The sequence below is a fragment of the Phoca vitulina genome, unplaced genomic scaffold (assembly GCF_004348235.1).
Source record: "Phoca vitulina isolate PV1807 unplaced genomic scaffold, GSC_HSeal_1.0 scaffold11, whole genome shotgun sequence".
NCBI classification, from domain to species: domain Eukaryota; kingdom Metazoa; phylum Chordata; class Mammalia; order Carnivora; family Phocidae; genus Phoca; species Phoca vitulina.
The window spans coordinates 35,980,929-36,001,845 of record NW_022589714.1 but is presented as its reverse complement, the minus strand read 5'-3'; the positions used below and the strand labels follow the sequence as shown (position 1 = coordinate 36,001,845).

The 20,917-nt window shown below is 35.6% G+C and overlaps 1 protein-coding gene across 1 annotated transcript in view; it reads left to right on the top strand.

The window, feature by feature from the left end:
- The window catches only part of CD2AP (CD2 associated protein), a 132,178-nt gene that overhangs the window by 49,526 nt on the left and 61,735 nt on the right, over positions 1 to 20,917 (top strand). The window contains exons 3-5 of the mRNA XM_032409686.1: positions 271 to 424; positions 6,922 to 7,022; positions 9,998 to 10,118. Coding sequence (XP_032265577.1) covers positions 271 to 424; positions 6,922 to 7,022; positions 9,998 to 10,118 — 376 coding nt within the window. The remainder of the gene's footprint in view (positions 1 to 270; positions 425 to 6,921; positions 7,023 to 9,997; positions 10,119 to 20,917) is intronic.

Sequence of the window (20,917 nt, the reverse complement as noted above, 5' to 3'; positions counted from 1 at the left end):
TATATCTCAGAGTTTCTTTGTATCTTGGGGTGGAGGTGGTGTTTCAGCCTGTCTTTCTTTAAGTCTGTCTCCAGTTCTGGTAAGACTTAAACTCATGAGTCACTGTTACCAAAGTGTGCTGCATTCTTTAGATATGTGTGGGCAGAGAAAAATTTGATGTCATGTTTTATATAATAATCACTGTACCTGTGTTTTGGTATTTTACATTTGAGGATTTAATTTAATAAAATACAACTTAATTTGCCTATTTACTGATTTCCTCTTTTATAGGAAATTAAGAGAGAGACAGAATCCAAGGATGACAATTTGCCCATTAAACGGGAAAGACATGGGAATGTAGCAAGTCTTGTACAACGAATAAGCACCTATGGACTTCCAGCTGGAGGAATTCAACCACATCCACAAACCAAAAACATTAAGAAGAGTATGTAAATAATTTCTTTCCTGTTTAAATCAAAAGGATGTTTTATAACCGTTCATAAGTTACGTTAAGAAAAATTAGCTTAACCTTTTGCAGTGGACTGCAGAAACTTCCTGCATATTCTCATGTTACTAGTTATTGGCCCTTGTAGTCATTCTTCATACAATAATTGAGCATGACCTGCTGACAATTGTTTATAGGAATTAGAAATTAAAATATGGGGCTTTGTTTTCTTATTAGCCTTACAGGTTCTGTTGAATAGTTTTTGCTTTGCCTTAAATTTATTTTAATACAATTTATATATTTATACCATAAATAAAATTTATTTTATGCTAAGATGTCTGCTCATCTTTAAGCAGTATAGATGCATGCATTTTGGTAGTATGTTTTCTTCATTGGTTGGACATCTGAATATAGACATTCAGTTTCACAAGGTGATTGGCCCAGCAGTCCTTTTAGGTAGTTAGTACTCTATAAATATGTTAGAACATTTTAGCATAGAGGGAGAGCACCACATTTGAAATCAGACATGAGTTTGAGTCCATTTTATGACCTTAGATCATTTAATCTCTTGAGTTTTATTTTGCTGCTGGTGAGAAAGTGGTAAAAAAGACAGCTAATATTGCTGTTTTCAAAAAGCTTACGGTATTGGGAAAGACAGTTACTAAAGTATTAAATATTAAACATGTACAAAATACAGCATTTATGGGAGCAGATGGTATTTTAACATAGTAAGACCTGAAGCCCCTTGAGAGATTGAATACTGAATTACATGATTAATTTGAGTTAATAAGTGGTAAATGAGTATTTAACCATATTTATCTTAGATCAATGTCTTTGATATTGTGGTCTGTAAATCCGTTGTGGTACCAAGTAGTCTGCGGTAAAGAAATTTTGTTTATATACATTTTACAAATATAAGACTATTTATGATTTTTAGAGAGTCTCCTTATATCTTGCTACTTCCGTGCTACTGTCTGTGAAGTTTGGGGGAAACCTTTACTTTCTCGGTTCGGTCATCCTTTGATTATTTTCATAAGATGAAAACAGATTTTCATAAAAATTAAAAAGATTTCATGACAATAAGACAGACCAATTAAAGGATTCTGTGTTGTTTCCCAGTAAATGCATTGTACAAACAATATTTAGATATTACGCATACTGCTTTCAGACTACTGCCTGAAGGTGAACAGTTTCAATAGTTTTAATTGTCCTGGATGCTCAGACTCTGTTTTAGAGACTGGGGGACAGATTACCGAGAGTATTTCATATCCTACAGGTGTACCTCTATATGGAATTTTTGTGCACAGGAGAATTTTTAGGCCCACTGGAGAGTTAATTTATGACATCTGTCTATTATAAAATCCATTTACCACTTTCTTTAGTTTTACTGAGCTATAAAAGGACAGTTTTCTTAAGTAGAGACTAGACAAAGGACTTCAGGGTTATGATTATTTTATTCATTTTTGTCTCCTAATAAGAGAAGACGTACTAAATTTTACCTTCCTCAAGAACACTGGTTATAATTCTTTTTCTTGTAAAAGGAAAAACCATTATGTAGTTGGTGCCAGGAGGTTTATCAGACTTTTTCCTGAGGATCCTCCATAACTTGTTTTTAAGTGCATGTTCTTGCAAGGACTAAATTGGTAATTTGGTGCTAGCTAACATGTAAAACAGGATGCAGGTTGTTTTTGCTTTCAGACTGATTTTCCAGGAAAAGCAAGCTAATGTTTTTTTTTTTTAATCTGATTTTTTGTTGTTGTTGTTTGTATCATATCCTTAGTTCACAAAATAGACCAGTTATTCAAAAGGTGGTTTATTTTAATATTAAATAGTAGTGGATACTACTATCCAGTATTATTAATAATTAAAAAAACCATTGTAAAAGTTGATAAAATAATCTGCAATGTGAATGTTCAATTTTAATCTCTGTATGCCAAGACAAGTGCATCTGCATGTGTATTGAATTTTGTTTAAGCAACTTAAAAAGAGAGTTTCAAGTACATACTGTGGTGTTAAGTAGCTGGAAACTGGGCTTGTTAGCTATTCTTCTTTAGTCTCCCAAGCCAAAAAAGTGTTGGCTATTTCATGAAGTCTAGTCACAAAGCCACACTTTCGCTTATGTGTGTAAGCTAACCATAATAACTGGTAAAACAAACAGGTGTTTTTTGGGGTGAGCACAGAATAATGTTTTCCAGGACAATTACTATAAGTTGCTAAAGTTATAGAAGAGAAAAATTTGCACATCTCATAGCAAAAACTGGTACAGGTCACATTGCTGCTGAGACCCTTATAAAATCAGGCACAGAGATAATGTTGTAGAGAATTTTGTTTAAGCAACTTAAAAAAGTAAAGTTACTTTCTATTTTTCCTAAAATAGGAAATAAAACAGAAAATCCTAAGTTTAAATAAACGGCTCATATTTTGTAGTAATAATAGGGGCCGTTCAGATATTTTTTATCCAATGTGGCTCTTTCCTTTGGGGGAAAAATTATTTGCAAATAATTTTGCAAACTACTTTGGAAAACACTCTGGTGAATTATGCTTAGTGTGTGAACAGGGAAAACACAAACTCAAAGTTTTTGGTTATGATACAACTAGGCTCCTCAAAGTTATTGATATGCTTGGGTGCGGGGGAGCTAATTAGTACTCTTTATCTACTTTAAGTTATTTATTTATTTATTTATTTATTTATTTATTTATTTAAAAGATTTTATTTATTTATTTGAGAGAGAGAGAATGAGAGAGACAGCACATGAGAGGGGGGAGGGTCAGAGGGAGAAGCAGACTCCCTGCTGAGCAGGGAGCCCGATGCGGGACTCGATCCCGGGACTCCAGGATCATGACCTGAGCCGAAGGCAGTCGCTTAACCAACTGAGCCACCCAGGCGCCCTACTTTAAGTTATTTAAAAGATATTCATACTCATTAAGAAGAAGCAAGCTACATTTTTTTTTAAAGGCCTAAGATTATCAAATGATAGGATTTTCTGTGAAGTGCACCCTGAGCAGAATAGAATTTTTCAGTAATGTAGATCATTTCTCCTTCACCTATGAAGTGCTAACTACAATGGACACATTTTCTCAAGCTCACTTCAACTTCCAAAAGTATTTAGGGACTGTATTTATCTATAGTGTAAGAAATGAGAAGTTTTCCTGCAGTATGCATAAAAGCCACTATTAAATTACTACCTAAAAATTTACTCTGAGATGTGATGAAAGGTGACATTTGAAAAATTATACTGTAAACTCTAGGTTAGTTATAAAAGTATGGTCAGTGTTGGGGTGCCTGGATGGCTCAGCTGGTTGAGCGTCTGCCTTGGGCTCGGGTCATAATTTCCGGGTCCTGGGATCGAGTCCCACATCAGGCTCCCTGCCAGCGGGGAGCCTGCTTCTCACTCTCCCTCAGCCCTTCCCCCTGCTTGTGCTCACTTGCTTGCGCTCTCTCTCTCTCTGTCAAATAAATAAATAAAATCTTAAAAAAAAAAAAAAAAAGTATGGTCAGTGTTTACTTTCTTTGGTTTCTTCTATTGTAAAACATTTTTAAAATCAGATATTCCATTATGAAATGGAGGAAACAATTACTGAGGTATAACTGTTTCTTATTTGGAGACTAGATTTTTCTATTTGATTGTCATCTATTTTGTACCTCTTTCATGTGTTGATTGCATGTTAATATGCTTCTTTTATTGTTTTGGAGGTTCAGTTGGATTTATTTTTTGTTTTGGTAAACAGTTTTCATAGATCCATATAATATCAGAACTGAAGTAACGGTCATAGTTGTCTAGTCTAACTCTTTTATTTTGTAGTTCAGGACATTGATTCCTAGAGAACTTAGGTCAAATAATGAGGAAATGACAGCTGTACTAGAACCCAAGTCTTCTGACTTCCAAGCTAGTGTTATTTCTTCTGTAGCATGGCATCTTTTTTTTACTATATACAGAAGTTTATTTGGAGAGGTTATGACTTGATGTAGTGAAGTTGTATCTATCTAGACTGCTTTTAAGCATTCTCTTTTGTTGTCAGCAACAACAATTTCTTTAGAATCCTTGTATTATCAACTCCTATTTCTTTGGGAAAACTTAAAAAAAAAATTTTTTTTTTTAAAGATTTTATTTATTTATTTGACAGAGAGAGAGACAGACACAGAGAGAGCACAAGCAGGGGGAACAGTAGAGGGAGAGGGAGAAGCAGATTCCCCGCTGAGCAGGGAGCCCGACGTGGGGCTCAATCCCAGGACCCTGGGATTATGACCAGAGCCGAAGGCAGATGCTTAACGACTGAGCCACCCAGGCACCCCTGGGGAAACTTTTTTATCTAGAATATCTGCCACGTCTTTTCCACCTTCTTGTATTGTGTTCATCTTTAATTGTGTAACTCTGATCATTTTTCTTTGAATTCTTCCACGTCTGTTCCAGTTCAAACCTGTCCTTTCTATTAATTTTTGGGATATTTGTAGTTTGCTCTAAATATTTACTGTCTCATTATGTATTTGTATTTTATTACTAATTGTTGCCTGTTTCCTAAATTCTTTTAGTTGCTTAAGTGTGTATTTAATTTCTTAAGAAAAGTCACAGGATTGTTGGTGTTTGTAAAGGATTGATGGAATGTAGATACTCTTGGCATGATATTTCTTGGAATTAATGCCCTATAGTTAGGCCTAGATAAATGTTAATTCATTCAAAAATATTTAATGGGCCTGACAGTAGGCCAGGCACTATGTTAGATACTAGGGAGAAAGCAGTTAAACTCAGTGCCCATTTATCTTTAGCCTACAGAGGATGGGGTATACACACATGAAAAAATCATTATGATAGAATAAAAAGGAAGAAGTGAGTTGTCAGTAACAGGTAGGTTACAGAATTAAATAGTGTAAGTACAGAGTGCTATAGAAACACAAAGGAAGAGTGCCTAATTCAGAAAGCTATTTGGGAAGAGGTTTCTTCTTAGTTGAGACCTGAAGATGAGTTGAAGCCCAAGAAAGGTGGACTCTGTGGATTAAAGTAAAGCGTCCTTGGCCAAATAAACAGTATATATATATTTTAAAGATTTTATTTATTTATTTGAGAGAGAGAGAGAGCATGAGAGAGCACGAGCGGGGATGGGACAGAGGGAAAGGGAAAAGCAGACTCTCCTGCTGAGCAGGGAGCCTGACATGGGGATCTATCCCAGGACCCTGGGATCATGAGCTGAAGGCAGACGCTTAACTGCCTGAGCCACCCAGGTGCCTCAAAAAACAGTATATTTAAGTCTTAGAAGGAATAGGATTTGTCATTTTCAAGCAATTAGAAATCAGTATAATTAGATCACTGAGTACAAGATTAAGAATCATCTAGGGGATCTTAAACTGCAGATTCTGATTCAGCCTGCAAGGGCTGCTATAACAAAATACCCCAGACTAGGTGGCTTAAATAACAGAAGCTTATTTTCTCTTAGTTCTGGAGGTTAGAATTCTAAAATCAAGGTGCTGTCAGAGTTGGATTCTGGTGAGGCCTCTTTTCCAGAATTGCAAGTACCTGCCTTTCCCCTGTATCCTCACATGGCCTTTGGTGTGTGTATGCCCACATGCACATGTGCACAATTAAGTGTGTGTGGGGATTAGGGCTCCCTTTTATGATGTTATTTAACTGTAATTACCTCCCCAAAAAGGCCCCACCTCCCAATATAGTCAAGGACACAGTTCAGTTCATAATGGGTAGGTCCAAGGTGGAGCCTGAGATACTGCATTTCTTGCTGCTGGTCTGAGGAACATACTTTGAATAGCAAGAAGTTATCCTTGAATCAGTTCTACCTGATCGTCTACCCATAGGTGCTTTAATGAGTCAGTTTTAAAGATGGGGGTGAATCTGAGTTCTCAACTCTTAGAGTTTGAAAGAAGTTGAGAGCCACAAGCCTGGATGGTTATAAATGATTGTCACTTATTTGAATAAATGAAACTTGTTTGAAAACTAAGTAAAATTATTATCTTTACCTAGGTGAGTTTGATTTTTATATGTCAGAAAATAGAACTCTTAATATACATTTTGGACTTTCTCATTTTGTGGCTTTTTAACACAGACACTCTTAAATTAGTGCATTTTTAGTATTTCCAGACTTTGATCAGGAAGTAGTCTGAAAATTACTGGCTTGGAAGACAGCTTGTCTGTGAAAAAATTTGTTGTGCCAACAGTGTCTTTTATTGTTTATATTTTAAGTTTCAAAATTGGCATTGGATATTTTACTTTGGTCTAATTGGTGGGATTAGATGTATAAATAGATTTCATGGCTGGGAACCATGTACCTTATTTGTATTTGGTTTGAATTTATTTTGGCATGCATAATGTGGGGGCAAGGTGAAAAGCCAGCCAGAACTGATTGTGGTTAGCTGCTTAGAATGCTTACATGTTCTGTTTTATTCATACATATGAATTCTTTGACAATAAATATGGTGTGTAAATAAAGGTGCTATTGTTTGTTTTAATGATCTTTCTTAACTTCATTTTTTACTATGTCACTTCTTTTAGAGACCAAGAAGCGTCAGTGTAAAGTTCTCTTTGAGTATATTCCACAAAATGAGGATGAACTGGAGCTGAAAGTGGGAGATATTATTGATATTAGTGAAGAGGTAAGGAAAACATGCTAGAGATAAAGCAGCAATTGGAATTGATGCTCTGGGTATTAGAAAACTGCTTTGTAAGAGTATTAATTTTTCATTAGAATTTTTTTGCCAGTTTCATTGTATTTTATAAAAATTTTAAGATACAGGTTTTAAAATGCTTCTTTAATGTCTTAATGTAAGGTTGTCTTACCTGTTGGAATAAAGCTTTAAATTCTTACTACACCTGGTTATTTGTGTACTGTATTTGTATGTGTTGACTTTAGGAATAAAAATTTTTAAGCTGAAGATTAATGTAATCTAAGTAGCTAAGAATAAAAATAAACATTTCCTTCGATTCTGAATTCCTTTTAGGCCCAAAGCAGTAAAATAGAAGCAGTTTTACCTTCTGCATAGCAGAGGGATACAAAAAACAGAATCTTTTTAAAAGCTTTGCCTTGTTTGAATTGTCACATTCAAATGTGAACCAAAAACACTTTTCCCACATTTTAATATATTACAGTGAGATTTAAAAAGATGGTACACATAACTTTTCATATCTCTTCTTTTACCGTTAAAAGAATATTAAAAATTTCATTTGGCAGCTGAAGATCCCATTTTCAAAGTATATGTTTTGATATCAGATATAGTCATGGGGATTCATAACATCATGTAATATAATTTATCACTTAATGTTTATATTAAATTCCAATATATATGAGACAATTCTGTTTTATTTCTACCAGGTGGTAATAATAATAGTTAATGTTTATTGAGGCTATGTGTCTAAAGCATTATGCTAAGTGTTTCACATTTATTTTCTTTAAATTTCTAAACAACCTAAGCAGACAGGAATTTTTATATCCATTTTATATATGAAGAGATGGAGTCATGGAAGATAAGTGATGGGCTGTTCTAGTTACTGTTGCTGCATAACATGCTGGTGCAAACTTTGTAGCCAAGAATAGCTATCTTAATAGGTTCATGGGTTGTGTGACTCAAGATTTCAGATAGGGCACGGTTGGGATGGCTTGTGCCTCTGTTCCAAGATGTCTGGAGGGCTCAACTGGAAAGACTCAAAGTTCGGGTGCTGGTGGAATCATGGGAAGGCGCCTTAACTGACGTGATTGGTACCTAAAAGGCTCGAAGACTGCCTCTGGAGACCTATTAGGTAGCTTCTCCATTTGACTTGGCTTTCTCATTGTGTGAGGCCCCAAGATAGTTGGACTTATTGCATGCCATTTCAGGGCTCTTAGTATAAACATTTCAGCAAACATGGTGATAGCCTTTTATAATCTGACCTTGGAAGTGATAGTGTCACTTTCACCATATTTTATTGGCTACAAGCATGTCAAAAGCCAGCAAGATTGAAGGCAATGGAACAAAGACCATCTTTGGTGGAATGTCAAGGTTACCTTGTAGATGATCATGTGGGATAGGAGATCTTGTTTCAGCCATTTTTGCCCAAGTCCATATGCATGGGATGCAGAGGAGCCAGAATCCGAATCTACAATTTGAGTCATTATTCTTTACTGCTATACTATCCTGCCTCTTAGGAATTCCTTAATTTATGGGAATTACAAGGTTATTTTTACCCTAACTACTCAGTTGCTGCCAATTTGGGATTGCAGGTGTAGACAATTAAGTTTCCTGATGTTTTTCTCAGTTGTATCTGTTACAGTTTGGTCTGTATATCTCCATCACCTTGGTTTGAAGAACTCTCAATCCTTTGGTGTCTCCTTAAGTCTGCTAAAAAATTCTGAACTCTTCAGTCTTAAGAGCTTTCCATTTCTCCCTCCAACAGTTTGTATTCTAGCCATCTTGTATTTCAGCTGTATATATTCCAGGAATAAATCCTTTATTTTTATGTCACCGTATTTTTAACTTGGTTTGTACCTAGAAAACTCTTATTCAGTCTTTAATATCCAGCTTTTTTTGTCATTTCTTTTTAGGGAAGCCTTTTTGAATCTTTTAAGCCCTTTTGTGCTCTTACAGCAATTTGTTCATACTTTTGTTGTGGTACCTCTTACATTACATTGTAATATCTGCTTAGTATTTGTTTTCTTCTTTAGATTGTTTCACTCAAGGGCAGAGATTTCTTATATGCAAATTCTCAGTCTTTCACTAGCAGTTAACACCATGGCTCATACATAGTGAGTGCCTGTTGGACGAATAACTTATTAAAGTTTGCTTTGTAATTCTGAAGTGAAAAACATTTAAAACATATTTTAAATAAAGAGCCTTTTCTAGTAGTGATATTTCATGTTCTGCTGTTAAGTGAATAGTTTACTCTTAAAATTTTTCTTTTACCTATTAAGACCTTTTAGCATCCTATGTAAAAATTACACATTTTAAAAATTATTAAATAGTATTAAATAACCATGAAAATTAGTAACCTTGTTACTAGTGAATGTAAGTATTTTTCTAAAGAGTTTGGTTCCCGAGGATATTTCTGGTTGATGTTTGGGGAGTGTTCTTTTTCTTACTTGGGTTAAGATTCACTGTTTAAGTAAAAGGCTTAGTAATTTTATGTGGCATTTGGGAAGTTATATTCTTATATTCATCAAACTTTTTGTAAATCTGAATTTTCATATACTTAAATAATATATGAAACATATTACAAATATTGAAATAATTACAAATTGAGGCTCAGTGGTGTTTAAAAGAGTGATGTTCCAGAAGAGAGCTATCTACTTTCTGCTATTAATACGTTATTCTTGGTTATCTGATACTTTTATAAAAATTACTTACACCGTGGATTGCAGTTGATTACAAATTCTCATTGTAAATGCTACTGATATGACTAATCCCATATATGATAAGTCTAATCAATTTAGATTTAATCTACTTAAAATATATTTTTCACCATTTTCTTACAGATTTAGAGGGATTATTTTGCATCACTAACTTTGTGCTCATTCACTTAATGTAGTTTAATTTTCCCATAGTGGGAAGATTTTACTTAAGAGAACTTTTTATTATTTTTGAGTTGTGAACTCTTTCAGGTAGAAGAAGGCTGGTGGAGTGGAACGCTGAACAACAAGTTGGGACTGTTTCCCTCAAATTTTGTGAAAGAATTAGAGGTAACAGATGATGGTGAAACTCATGAAGCCCAGGAGGATTCAGGTAGATTATTTAAAAAATTTGAATAGATTTAAATAAAATTATATATGATCTGATGTTTATTTGGTATTTTTTGAAACTCTGTTCTTGTTGAACTATGAGCTTCAGTTTTTCTACTTGTAAAAAGCAGCTATGACAGGGACTTAAAATGAACTAAATATCTAGGCAAATAATTTAATATTTTTCCTTCCCTGATGTCTGTTTCAACCCAAAGTAAAAGTTTAGTACCCTGATTATGAGTTAATACTACTTATGTTATCTGATTTCTTTCCACTTAAGATGTACTAATGTTTTGATTTGAGTTTGCAAATGTCATAACTACTTCAGAGATTTTAGAATTTTTTAATTAAAAAATCTTGCTTTTGTTTTTGTTCATATTCAGATAATAAATTAGTTTTTTGTGTAGCCAGAATATCATTTAATATTTTGTGATTGCCCTCATTTATAGGCTTACCCACAAATTCATCTTAAATTTGCTCACCATTTAAAAGTATGATTGAGAACATTTATCCCAGGGGCGCCTGGGTAGCTCAATTGTTAAGCATCTGCCTTCGGCTTAGGTCATGATCCCACGGTCCTGGGATCAAGCCCCGCATCAGGCTCCCCGCTCGGTGGGAAGCCTGCTTCTCCCTCTCCCACTCCCCCGCTTGCGTTCCCTCTCTGGCTGTGTCTCTCTCTGTCAAATAAATAAATAAAATCTTAAAAAAAAAGAGAGAACATTTTATCCCAAAGCTGAATTTAAATTATTTTTATTTTTAAGAATTGCTGTGGAGTTTAGTTTTTTTTTTTTTTAAGGTCTATTTATTTATTTTAGAGAGAAAGAGAGACAGAGCATGTGTGAGTGAGCAGGGGGAGGGTCAGAGGGAGAGGGAGAGAGAATTTCAAGCAGTCTCTGCCCTGAGCGCAGAGCCTGATGTGGGGCTTGATCTCACAACCCTGAGATGGTGACCTGAGCTTGAAACCAGGAGTCTGACACTGAACTGACTGAGCCACCAGGCACCCTTGTTTTTTTGTTTTGTTTTGTTTTTTGTTTTTTGTAAGAGAAATTAAATTCGAAGGTGGTAATGCAGGGATCTAAAGTAGATCTTTTTCTGTATGGAAAAATGTATGTAGTGAGGTTCAGTATATTTTCAAAATTGACATTAAATATTGACAATATTTAATATTGACTATTATTTATTTCATAGTTCACATACAGATTTAATTGTTTTAGTATATGCTTTGTAAAGTTGTTTTTTTCTCCCAATTCTGGACAAGACTATGCAGGGAATTTATTTCTCAAGTTTCTTTAGAATAGTTTCCCAGTGTTTCATTGTGTTTTTTGACAATTTTGAAGGATTTATGCTGATATTTTATATAATGGATCCCAGTTTGGGCTTTCCTTCAGATTCTTCATGATTAGTTTCAGGTTGTCTTTTATTAACAGGATTACAAAATGTTATCTCATTGCATTGTATCAGGAGGCACATGATGTCTGTGCTTTCTTTTTGGTGATGTTCAATTTAATTACTTGGTTAAAGCTGTGCTGCCAGTGTAAGGGTACTGTTGTTTTCTTTATAATTGGTAAGTGTCTTGTGGAGAAATACTTTGAGACTATAAAATTGACATTCTTCTCTAAAGAACTTTTCTTTCTGCTCAGTTTGTTTATTTATCGGTGTGGACTCACCAGTGGGTTCTATTTTATTTACTAGGTATTAATCTGTTACTGTTATTTATTTTGATACTACCAGATTTGGCCCATGAAAGCTCCTTCAAATTAGTTTCTGTGATTTTATTTTAAATCAACTTTATTGGAAATATAATTTATATATAATCTGTCTATTTAAAATATGCAGTGTGAGTTTGACAGATGTACAGTATACATCCATGAAAACCATTGCCACAATAAATGTACAAAACATTTGCATCATCCCCAGAATATTCCTCATTCCCTGATACAGTCCATCTCTGTTTCTGTCTCTGGTTCCAGGTGATCATAGGTCTGCTTTTTTCTCATTATGGATCAGTTTGCATTGCTGTGTCCTCTGAACAGGTCTTCATCATTGTTTGAGCACTTTGTTATTTTGTTGTACAAGATGTTCCAGGCTCATGTTGAACTTTACCTACTTCATCCTTAATCAGCTACTTATTCAGGCAAAGTTGGTTACTTTTAGAGAGGTATAGTAGTTAAACACTGAGATCTGAGTACAGGTGTGCTCATTGATCCTGGGGTGCTATTGCTTCTAGGCACTCTTAGTAGATAAAACGGGGGAATGCTTTCACATGTACACACATGCCCACATACACACTCCTATATCTCTTTACCTATCATCCATCTCTCTACCTACCTACCTACCTCCCTGCCTACCTATTTCTACTGGTACCTCTAATTCTATTTTAATACACAGGGTGCATTCTAGTCTGCAATGATTTCATCTTTAAGCCCGTTAGCCGTAGAGATGAATGAAATAAATAATTGAGTTTACTTTACTTTTAAAGGGAATTTTCAGGAAAGGGTTTTAAGAATCAGTTTTAGTAATAATAGGTAATAGAGTGATGGTATAAATCAGTCTGGTGAATAGTTTTAACTCTAATCTTATTTTTAGAATAAAATAAATGACCTTAGGAAGCGGTAGAGGACAGTTTAATCAGTGAATATTTCTTAAGCCTTCTATGTGCTAAGTGCTAGGCTGGTTTTGTGAGGGCACAGAATCCCCTCTGCAGTCCAGAAGCTTAAGGTCCAGGCCTCTGAGGGATAAGACAAATATGAACTCAAATTAGTACATTTCAGTCTGGATTAAAATGGTCTGAGTGTAAGAGGTGCTGGTGGAAAACAGTTCTAAACAGAATACATTGTTTGTCACTTAAAAAAATTACTTTGTACATTTTCATATTTTCAGAAATAATCTAGGAAACATTAAAAATATCTGCAGCTCTGACTACAACTATTTTAGAAGATGGTATTTTCTAAACTTCTGTTATTTTCCTTCTAATTGTTCTTCCCCTTGTTTTCCACTATACAGGCGTTTTTTTAAAAAAAATTGTTAATTGTTATAAAAAACACATTATATACAATTTATCATCTTGACCATTTTCTTAGCATAATTCAGTAGTTTTATGTATATTCACATTGCCATGCAGTAGATCTCCAGAACTTTTTCATTTCACAAATCAAAACTCCATACCTATTAACTCCTATAACTCCTCATTCCTTGCCCCTTGAACCACCATTCCACTTTGTTTCTGTGAATTTGACCACTTTAGATACCTCATATAAATGAAATCATACAATATTTTCTTTTTGAGACTGGCTTATTTCACTTAGCATAATGTTTTCAAAGTTTGTCCATGTTACAGCATGTTACAGTATTCTCTCAGATTGAATAATATTCTACTCTGTGTATGTATTGCATTTTGTGTATCCATTCATCCATTCATGGATGTTTGAGTTGTTTCCCCCTCTTGGCAGTTGTGAGTAAAACATGGGCTGTTAAAACACGGGCATACAGATATTTGAGACCTTGTTTTCCATTTGGATATATACCCAGAAGTGGGATTGCTGGATTATATGCTAGTTCTATTTTTAATTTCTTGAGGATATGCCGTATCATTTTCCATAGTGTTTGCACTATTTTACACTTCCACCAACGGTGTAAAGGGTTCTAATTTCTCCACATCCTCAGCAAACACGCTTGTTTTCTGGGTTGTTTTTTATTTTATTTTATTTTATTTTTTTTTTATTAGCTGTCCTGATGGGTATGAGATGATATCTCATTGTGATTTTGATTTGCATTTCTCTAATGATTAGTGATCTTGAGCATCTTTTCATATGCTTATTGGTCATTTGTGTATCATCTTGGGAGGAGTATCTGTTCAAGTCCTTTGTCTGTTTTTCAGACAGGTTATTTGGTTTTTTTCCTTTTGTAGTTGAGTTGTAGTAATTCTTTATATATTATGGATATTAATCCCTTATCAGATATATGATGTGCAGGTATTTTCTCCCATTCTGTTAATTGTTTCCTTTGATGTAGAGAAGTTTTTCATATAGGTAGTTTCATTTGTCTGTTTTTTCTTTTGTTGCTTATGCTTTTAGTATCATATTTAAGAAATCATTGCCAAATCCAGTGCAAATGAAACTCTCTCCCTGTGTTTTCTTCTAGGAATTGTATAATTTTTGGTTTGTTGTTTAGGTCATTAATTCATTTTGAGTAAATTTTTGTGTATGGTTTAAGACAAGGGTTCAACTTCATTGTTTTGCATGTGGATATCCAATTTTGCTAGCAGCATTTGTTAAGGATGTCACTGGACAGAGAACTGGTTCCAAGCTCAGGTTTGGTTGCTCACTGCTAGAAAAATCAATACTCAAAGGACAAGTGATGGTGGGAAAGGAAAGGTTGCTTTATTCAGGAAGCTGGTAACCTGGGAAGATGGTGGAATAATGTCTCAAAGCCATTTTCACTGTCCAGGTGAAGCTGGAGAGTTTTAAACGGGAAGGCATGGGAAAAAAGGGGGAGGGTAACCTGCAGGAGAAGCTGGCGCCCAGGCGGTGTAGCCATATGTTGACATGACCCGGAATGGACTTGCTGGCATCAGTGGCAGCTGTTTTCAATGTAGTCAGGCCTTATCTTCTGAGAAAGTCTGGTCCTTTAGTCCTCAAGGTCAGTGATCTGCAAATCTCAAAGAAAGTTAGTTCTGCTGCAGATCAAGGGATTTAAAGCAAGCAAGGAGTGCGTAAACTTGAAGCAAGGTTAATAATTACCCTTAAGACCCGTGGTGAAGCTGTTACAGAGAGAGTCCTTTCCTCTTTTGAGTCGCCATAACACCCTTGTTGAAGTTCATTTGACCAGTCTATGCAGACTTTTATCGTGGCACGTATGGCTATTCACATGTTTATGTTTTTCCTCTCCAATAGACTGTCAGCTGTTTATAGACAGAGACTGTTCTTTTTCTTTGTTTGCTTACTGCTTACTGTAGGGATCCAAAAAATGAATAGCTTATGATCTGTTTAATTTTTATTCCGGTGTATTATATTTTCTCTCATGTCATTATGTGCCTTTTTATAGGGCCACCACTTTGGGGGGGATAGTGTAAAAAAAACTTAGTAATTTATATATGGAACAGGTAGCCCTCATACCAGTTGATTATGTCATCTGTTTTCTGGAGCGCAAGGACATGGTACGGGTTATTCCTAGGGAGAGTAGATGAATCAGTCTCTGCTATGGTTGGTTAACCTACTTGCATGGAGCACTGTGCTTTTAAAATTAGGGGCTTGATCATTTAGCATTTGTGGGTAACTATTGTATTCCTAATACTGGGAGTTATAGTGGAGTGGGGTTGGGACATTGAAATCATTCTTTCAATGCAGTTGCTGATTACATTGAAATATAGAAAATCATTTAGATAGGAAGATATATAAGAGTCATAAAAACATATACTATTTTATATTCTACTTATTTGAGAATACTTGGTATTCTAAAGTCAGAACTCATGTCTTGAAGATGTGTAAAAACATTGAGAACAAACAAGTACAGAAAACATAGTGGTATAGTTATTACTTAGCAGACTGTCCCCTGAATTACTTCTGATGCATATTTTTGTTCATGTGTTTCATAGGTATTGGATCTTCTAATATTTATTTTTAACATTTGGGGTGCCTGGTTGACTTGGTTAAGCGTCCGACTTGATTTCGGCTCAGGTCATGATCTCAGGGTTGTGAGATTGAGCCCTGTGTAGGGCTCTGTGCTGGGCATGAAGTCTGCTTGATTCCCTCTCCCTGTGCCCCTCCCCGCCTCAAAAAATTATTATGAATTAAAGCTTATGGTGAAATGATGTTTATGATGCCATGTAAACTCAGCTCTTAAAATATGTACAAACATTTTTTTTTAAAGATTTTATTTATTTGACAGAGAGAGGAGAGCGCAAGCAGGGGGAGTGGCAGGCAGAGGGAGAAGCAGGCTCCCTGCTGAGCAGGGAGCCCTATGAGGGACTCTGTCCCAGGACCCTGGGATCATGACCTGAGCCAAAGGCAGACGCTTAACCAACTGAGCCATCCAGGCACCCCAGAATTTTAAGGCTATATGGGACCACTAGCAAAAGAAATACAATTTAAATTTTATTATATTTTATATTTTTACATTTTATATTTATAAATTTTTATTTTAAATTTTTATAATTATAAATACTTTGGGTACTTTCTTGCACTATTCAGCCTTATTTGAATTTTAGTAACTTTGCAGAAGTATGTCTGTTAAAAATGTACTTCCTTGCTTACTTAACCCTTTTAAAATAACACTGCATTCTAAATGTGGAGCTTTGATTATGGGGGGGGAGGTCAGTGGTTGAAGTACACTATAATTCCCTTTAAAAAAAAAAAAAAAAAACTCTTTTAAGTTTTAGGCACAAAGTTTTTGCATATTGATTTGAATGCCAGGAAGTGAGTGCTTTATAAGAACTTTAGAACTCTTGCGATAAAAGAATACAGATCTTTAAGCTTTGATTTAAGAGTTCCATCTAATGCATTATTTACAGAATTGATGTCCACTATTCCTATGCCCTAATGAAGTGTAACATACTCTGTCTCTAATTGGTATTTTTATAGTCTTTTTAGTCTATTTTACTTATTTAGGTAAATATCTTCTAATATTCAATTTCAGGAAAAGCTTTGCTTCTGTAAAGAAGTGTTATGTTTCCATTTTTATAATGAAATGACTCCTTTTTCATTTTGTCAGATATATGTAACCCTTTTTGTTTAGAGTGTCCTATATCATCTTTTACATTCCACTTTATTTGCTAAGTAGGACCTGCTTTCAGTTTCCCCCCATATTCTGTAAAGCCAGTGACTACAGCTTCCGGTATTTTCCTCCCTTGTATAAAGTCTTCTCCCCATCTTAAACCTATAAAAATCTCCATTTAGATGTCTATGAGACATCTCAAATTTAAGATAGTCAAAATTGGTCATCTGTCCTTTTCTCTACCTAGATTTGCTCTATACAGTCTTCCTCATCTGAGTTAATGGCAACTCCATTGTTCCTTTATTTAAACCAAAGAATTGGATTCATCTTTAACTCTTTTTAATCTCACATTCCACACTTGATTCATTAACAGATTTTGTTACCTACTAAATAAATATATAGAACTATTTTTAGGGCGCCTAGGTGGCTCAGTCGGTTAAGCATCTGCCTTCTGCTCAGGTCATGATCCCAGAGTCCTGGGAATCGAGTCTGTATCACGGTCCCTGCTCAGCGGGAAGTCTGTCTCTCCCTCTGCCCCTCACCCCACTCGTGCTCTCTCTCTCTCTCAAACAGATAAAATCTTAAAAATAGAACTGTTTTCTTTTACTGCCTCTACCTGGTGTAAGTTATCTTTTGCTGTACAATTGCAGTGGGTTCTTAATTTGCCATTACCTGCTTCCTGAATGTTAATGTGCTCACACTCTAGTAGGTACATATTTTACTTAGAGTAAAAATCAAAGTCTTTTTAAATTGACTACAGAGCCCTCTGACCTGGCACCCCCAATGTCTTCCCCTACCTCTCTGACTTTGTCTCCTACTTAACTCTCCCTTTTGTTCATGTTGGTCTCCTTATAGTTTTTTAAAGGTGTCAGGAACATTCCTGTCTCAGCCTTTGCAGGAGTTAGATGAGATCACCTAGAGAGACGGTCTAGAGTGAAGAAAAGAGCTCTGGACCGAATCCTATGTAGCAACATTTATGGTGTGGATTTAGATACAATTACTAAAAAGAAGACCAAGAGGGCACAGAGAGAGAGCCAGGAGAAAACCTATGAGTATGTGGTAGTCAAGGAAAGAGAGTTTTTCAGGGAGGACATAGACAGTAATGTCTGATGCTCCTTGTGAAGTTAAGATAAGTTAGATAAGAGAGAAAATGTAATCCTGGATTTAGGGATGGAGAGATCATTAATGACCTGGATAAGCACAGTAAAGAAAGGTGATTGGGACAGAAGCTGAGTTGATTGGGGGGCGCGGAGAGCAGTGGAGAAAGGAAGTATAAAGCAGTCCAGCAGTTGAGGACAACATATTCAAGAATGTTTTTGTTCTTAAGAAGGAAAAGTCTTGATCATTTTTAAATGCTAATGGCAAAGAACAAGTACAGAGGAAGAAGTTGAAGATGCATATTTGGAAGAATGGGATTTATCATCAGAACAGGATTTACCCAGAAGGTAGAGGGAATGAGATTCATATTGTAGGTATCATTAGTCTCAATTGATTGGCGATACATCAGAGTTAGTGTCGAGAAGCTGAGGGAGAGATGTCTGATTTCTAATTTTTTTCTATAAAAGAGGAGAGATGCTAAGAATGAGAGGTCAGAATTTTGAGGCGATTAAAAGGGTCCCAGTAGTTAAATGTTAGAGCCATGCATCCCTCTGGGCTTCACTGGGCTGTTGGAGGGATGCGTGGCATAAAATGTTTAAGAAACCCTGATGGATTGTTCTTCAGAAGTTCTGGTTTCTTATGGGTAGAAATAGTCATTCTCTTAGGAGAAGTGAACAGTGTTTTAATTTGATTATTCAAGCTCTGAAAAAGAAGACAGTGCTTATTGCTGGTGGGGCACAGGAGCTTGTGTGATGGCGGTGTACGCTGGTCGTGCCAAAGGTGCTGGGTCGAACTTCGGTGGCCTGCAGCCTGGTCTGCGGGATTTAAGGTGGTGTCTGTAGTTCCACATTAGCATTCACCTTGAACAGCCTGAAGTAAACAGCTTTGTAAGGAAAATTGTTGGGGGCTTTGATGCTTTTACTGGTAATATTTTATGAGTCTTTGTAAATTAGGTTATAGCTAGATGCTGTTTCTAAAGATTCTGTTTAGGAACTAAGGAATACAGATTTTAACTACTTAAAACACATGCAACATTTTCTTAGGAAATGTAGGATTATTTTTAAAATCTTTGAATGATGGTAAAAGATACTCTTTGGAGTAAAAAGGGGGAATTTGTGCCAGCAACTTTAGATTCTAAGTCCTTCTACTTGGTTTACATATTTTACTTTAAGATATTCTACATGAGTTCCCATTTAGTTTAATAGTGAACTTGGATTGCTTCCATTAAATGCTTTGTATTTTCATCAAGTTTCTACTTTAGCACTCAGTGTAGTTCACATAAAGATTCTTGGTTTTTTGTTTTTGTTTTGTTTTTTTTTCCCAATGATTTTACTTTGGGACTCTTGGTTCTTTTGTCATTTTATGCGGAGGTACAAGACATTTAGTGGCTTTTGCTTATAGAGATTTAATGAAAAAGGGAGAAAGAATTTTAGGCCTAATAGGAACACTTGCTTGTTATGTTTTTTGACTGACAGTAGCACACATAAAATGTAGATATAATTTTTCTACAAACTTAGAAATTCAAGGACAATCTGACAGATAAAGTATATAGGCATAAAAATATTAGGAATACCATATAGGTAAGATTTCTCTTTTGTCTGATTATAAAACCTCCTGTTTGGCCGCTTTCCCCATCTACCTCTTTTCCTTTCTCTCCTACCCCTTCTTCACCCATTCTTCCTTGTAGTAGTTAAGACATTTTCCCTTTTATTTTTTGGTTCTTCTATGTGATAATGCTGTCTCTTGCTTGAATGGTGCTCAGCAATACATCTTTAAACTCTTCAAAAATCATAGGCACTGAACCAGACCCTGTTAAGCACTTTATAGTAATCTATTTAATCCTCATAGCAATCCTATGAAGAATCCTGTTTTATAGGTGAAGAAACTGGGCACATACAGTGGAGGAGGTGATATGATTTGACTCTAGAGTTCATGTGCTTTATTACTGCACTGTGCTGCCTTCCAGCCATCGATTCAGTAGTCATTATAGGGGCACCTGGATGGCTCAGTCAGTTGAGCATCTGCCTTCAGCTCAGGTCATGATCCTGGGGTCCTGGGATGAAGCCCTGTATCAGGCTCTCTGCTCCTCTCACCGTCTCCCTCTCCCTCTGCTGCACCCCCTGCTTGTGCTCTTTCATGCGCTCTCTCTTTCTCTGTGAAATAAATAAATAAAATCTTAAAAAGAATAGTCATTATAGTAGTTTTGACAATTTTCAATGAGCTGAAAGTAATTAGCCTATCCTTCGTGTTTAGATATTTTTAATATCTAGCCATTTATTTTAATGATATGTTTTAATGACTCCAGTAAAGTTTACAGTCACTAAATCTAAAATAAAATTTTCATTTTATGGCCATAATTGTAAAAACTGAAAATCGTACCTTAGAATAATTTGATGATGTTGCCTTTATTAATGTGCAGCTTATTAATATCATAGATTGTTTCAAAAAAGCCTTTCAGGTAGGTACCTCACACTGTTCTGTGTCTGAATATTGTTTTGTCTGATAAGCTGGTTATTGCAGATGTATATTACAATATTTAGAACACAATTCAGCAGTGAGGAGGTAAGACAGTGGAATTACCTTCCTACTGTACAAACCGGGAAATTGAACAAATTATAGAAAACAAATTTTTTCAGACAATAGGAAGCACAAGAATGAGATACTTGAGAAAAGGGGAAACAAGGAAAATCCTATCATTGTCCGGAATTTCTACCAGGAACTAATTTTTGGACTGCAGTGCCAAAAGGGTGAACCTCAGCAGAAGGTTGTCAGTTTTGTTGAGGAGTTAAGAGATTTGAGTTCAAGGAATCCAGGGTAGTTAGAATTGTGGAGCTGATTACTTGGGGAAAGAGAGAGGGTGGTTGGGGGAGGGAGGAGAGAAAGCGCTTCAACAGTGTGATTAGGGGGTTTCCTTGAGTGTTTGGCTAATATCAGTCTGTGAATGCATAGAGTGAAACCCCATGAGCTTAGACATGAATAGTTGGTGAAGAAAAA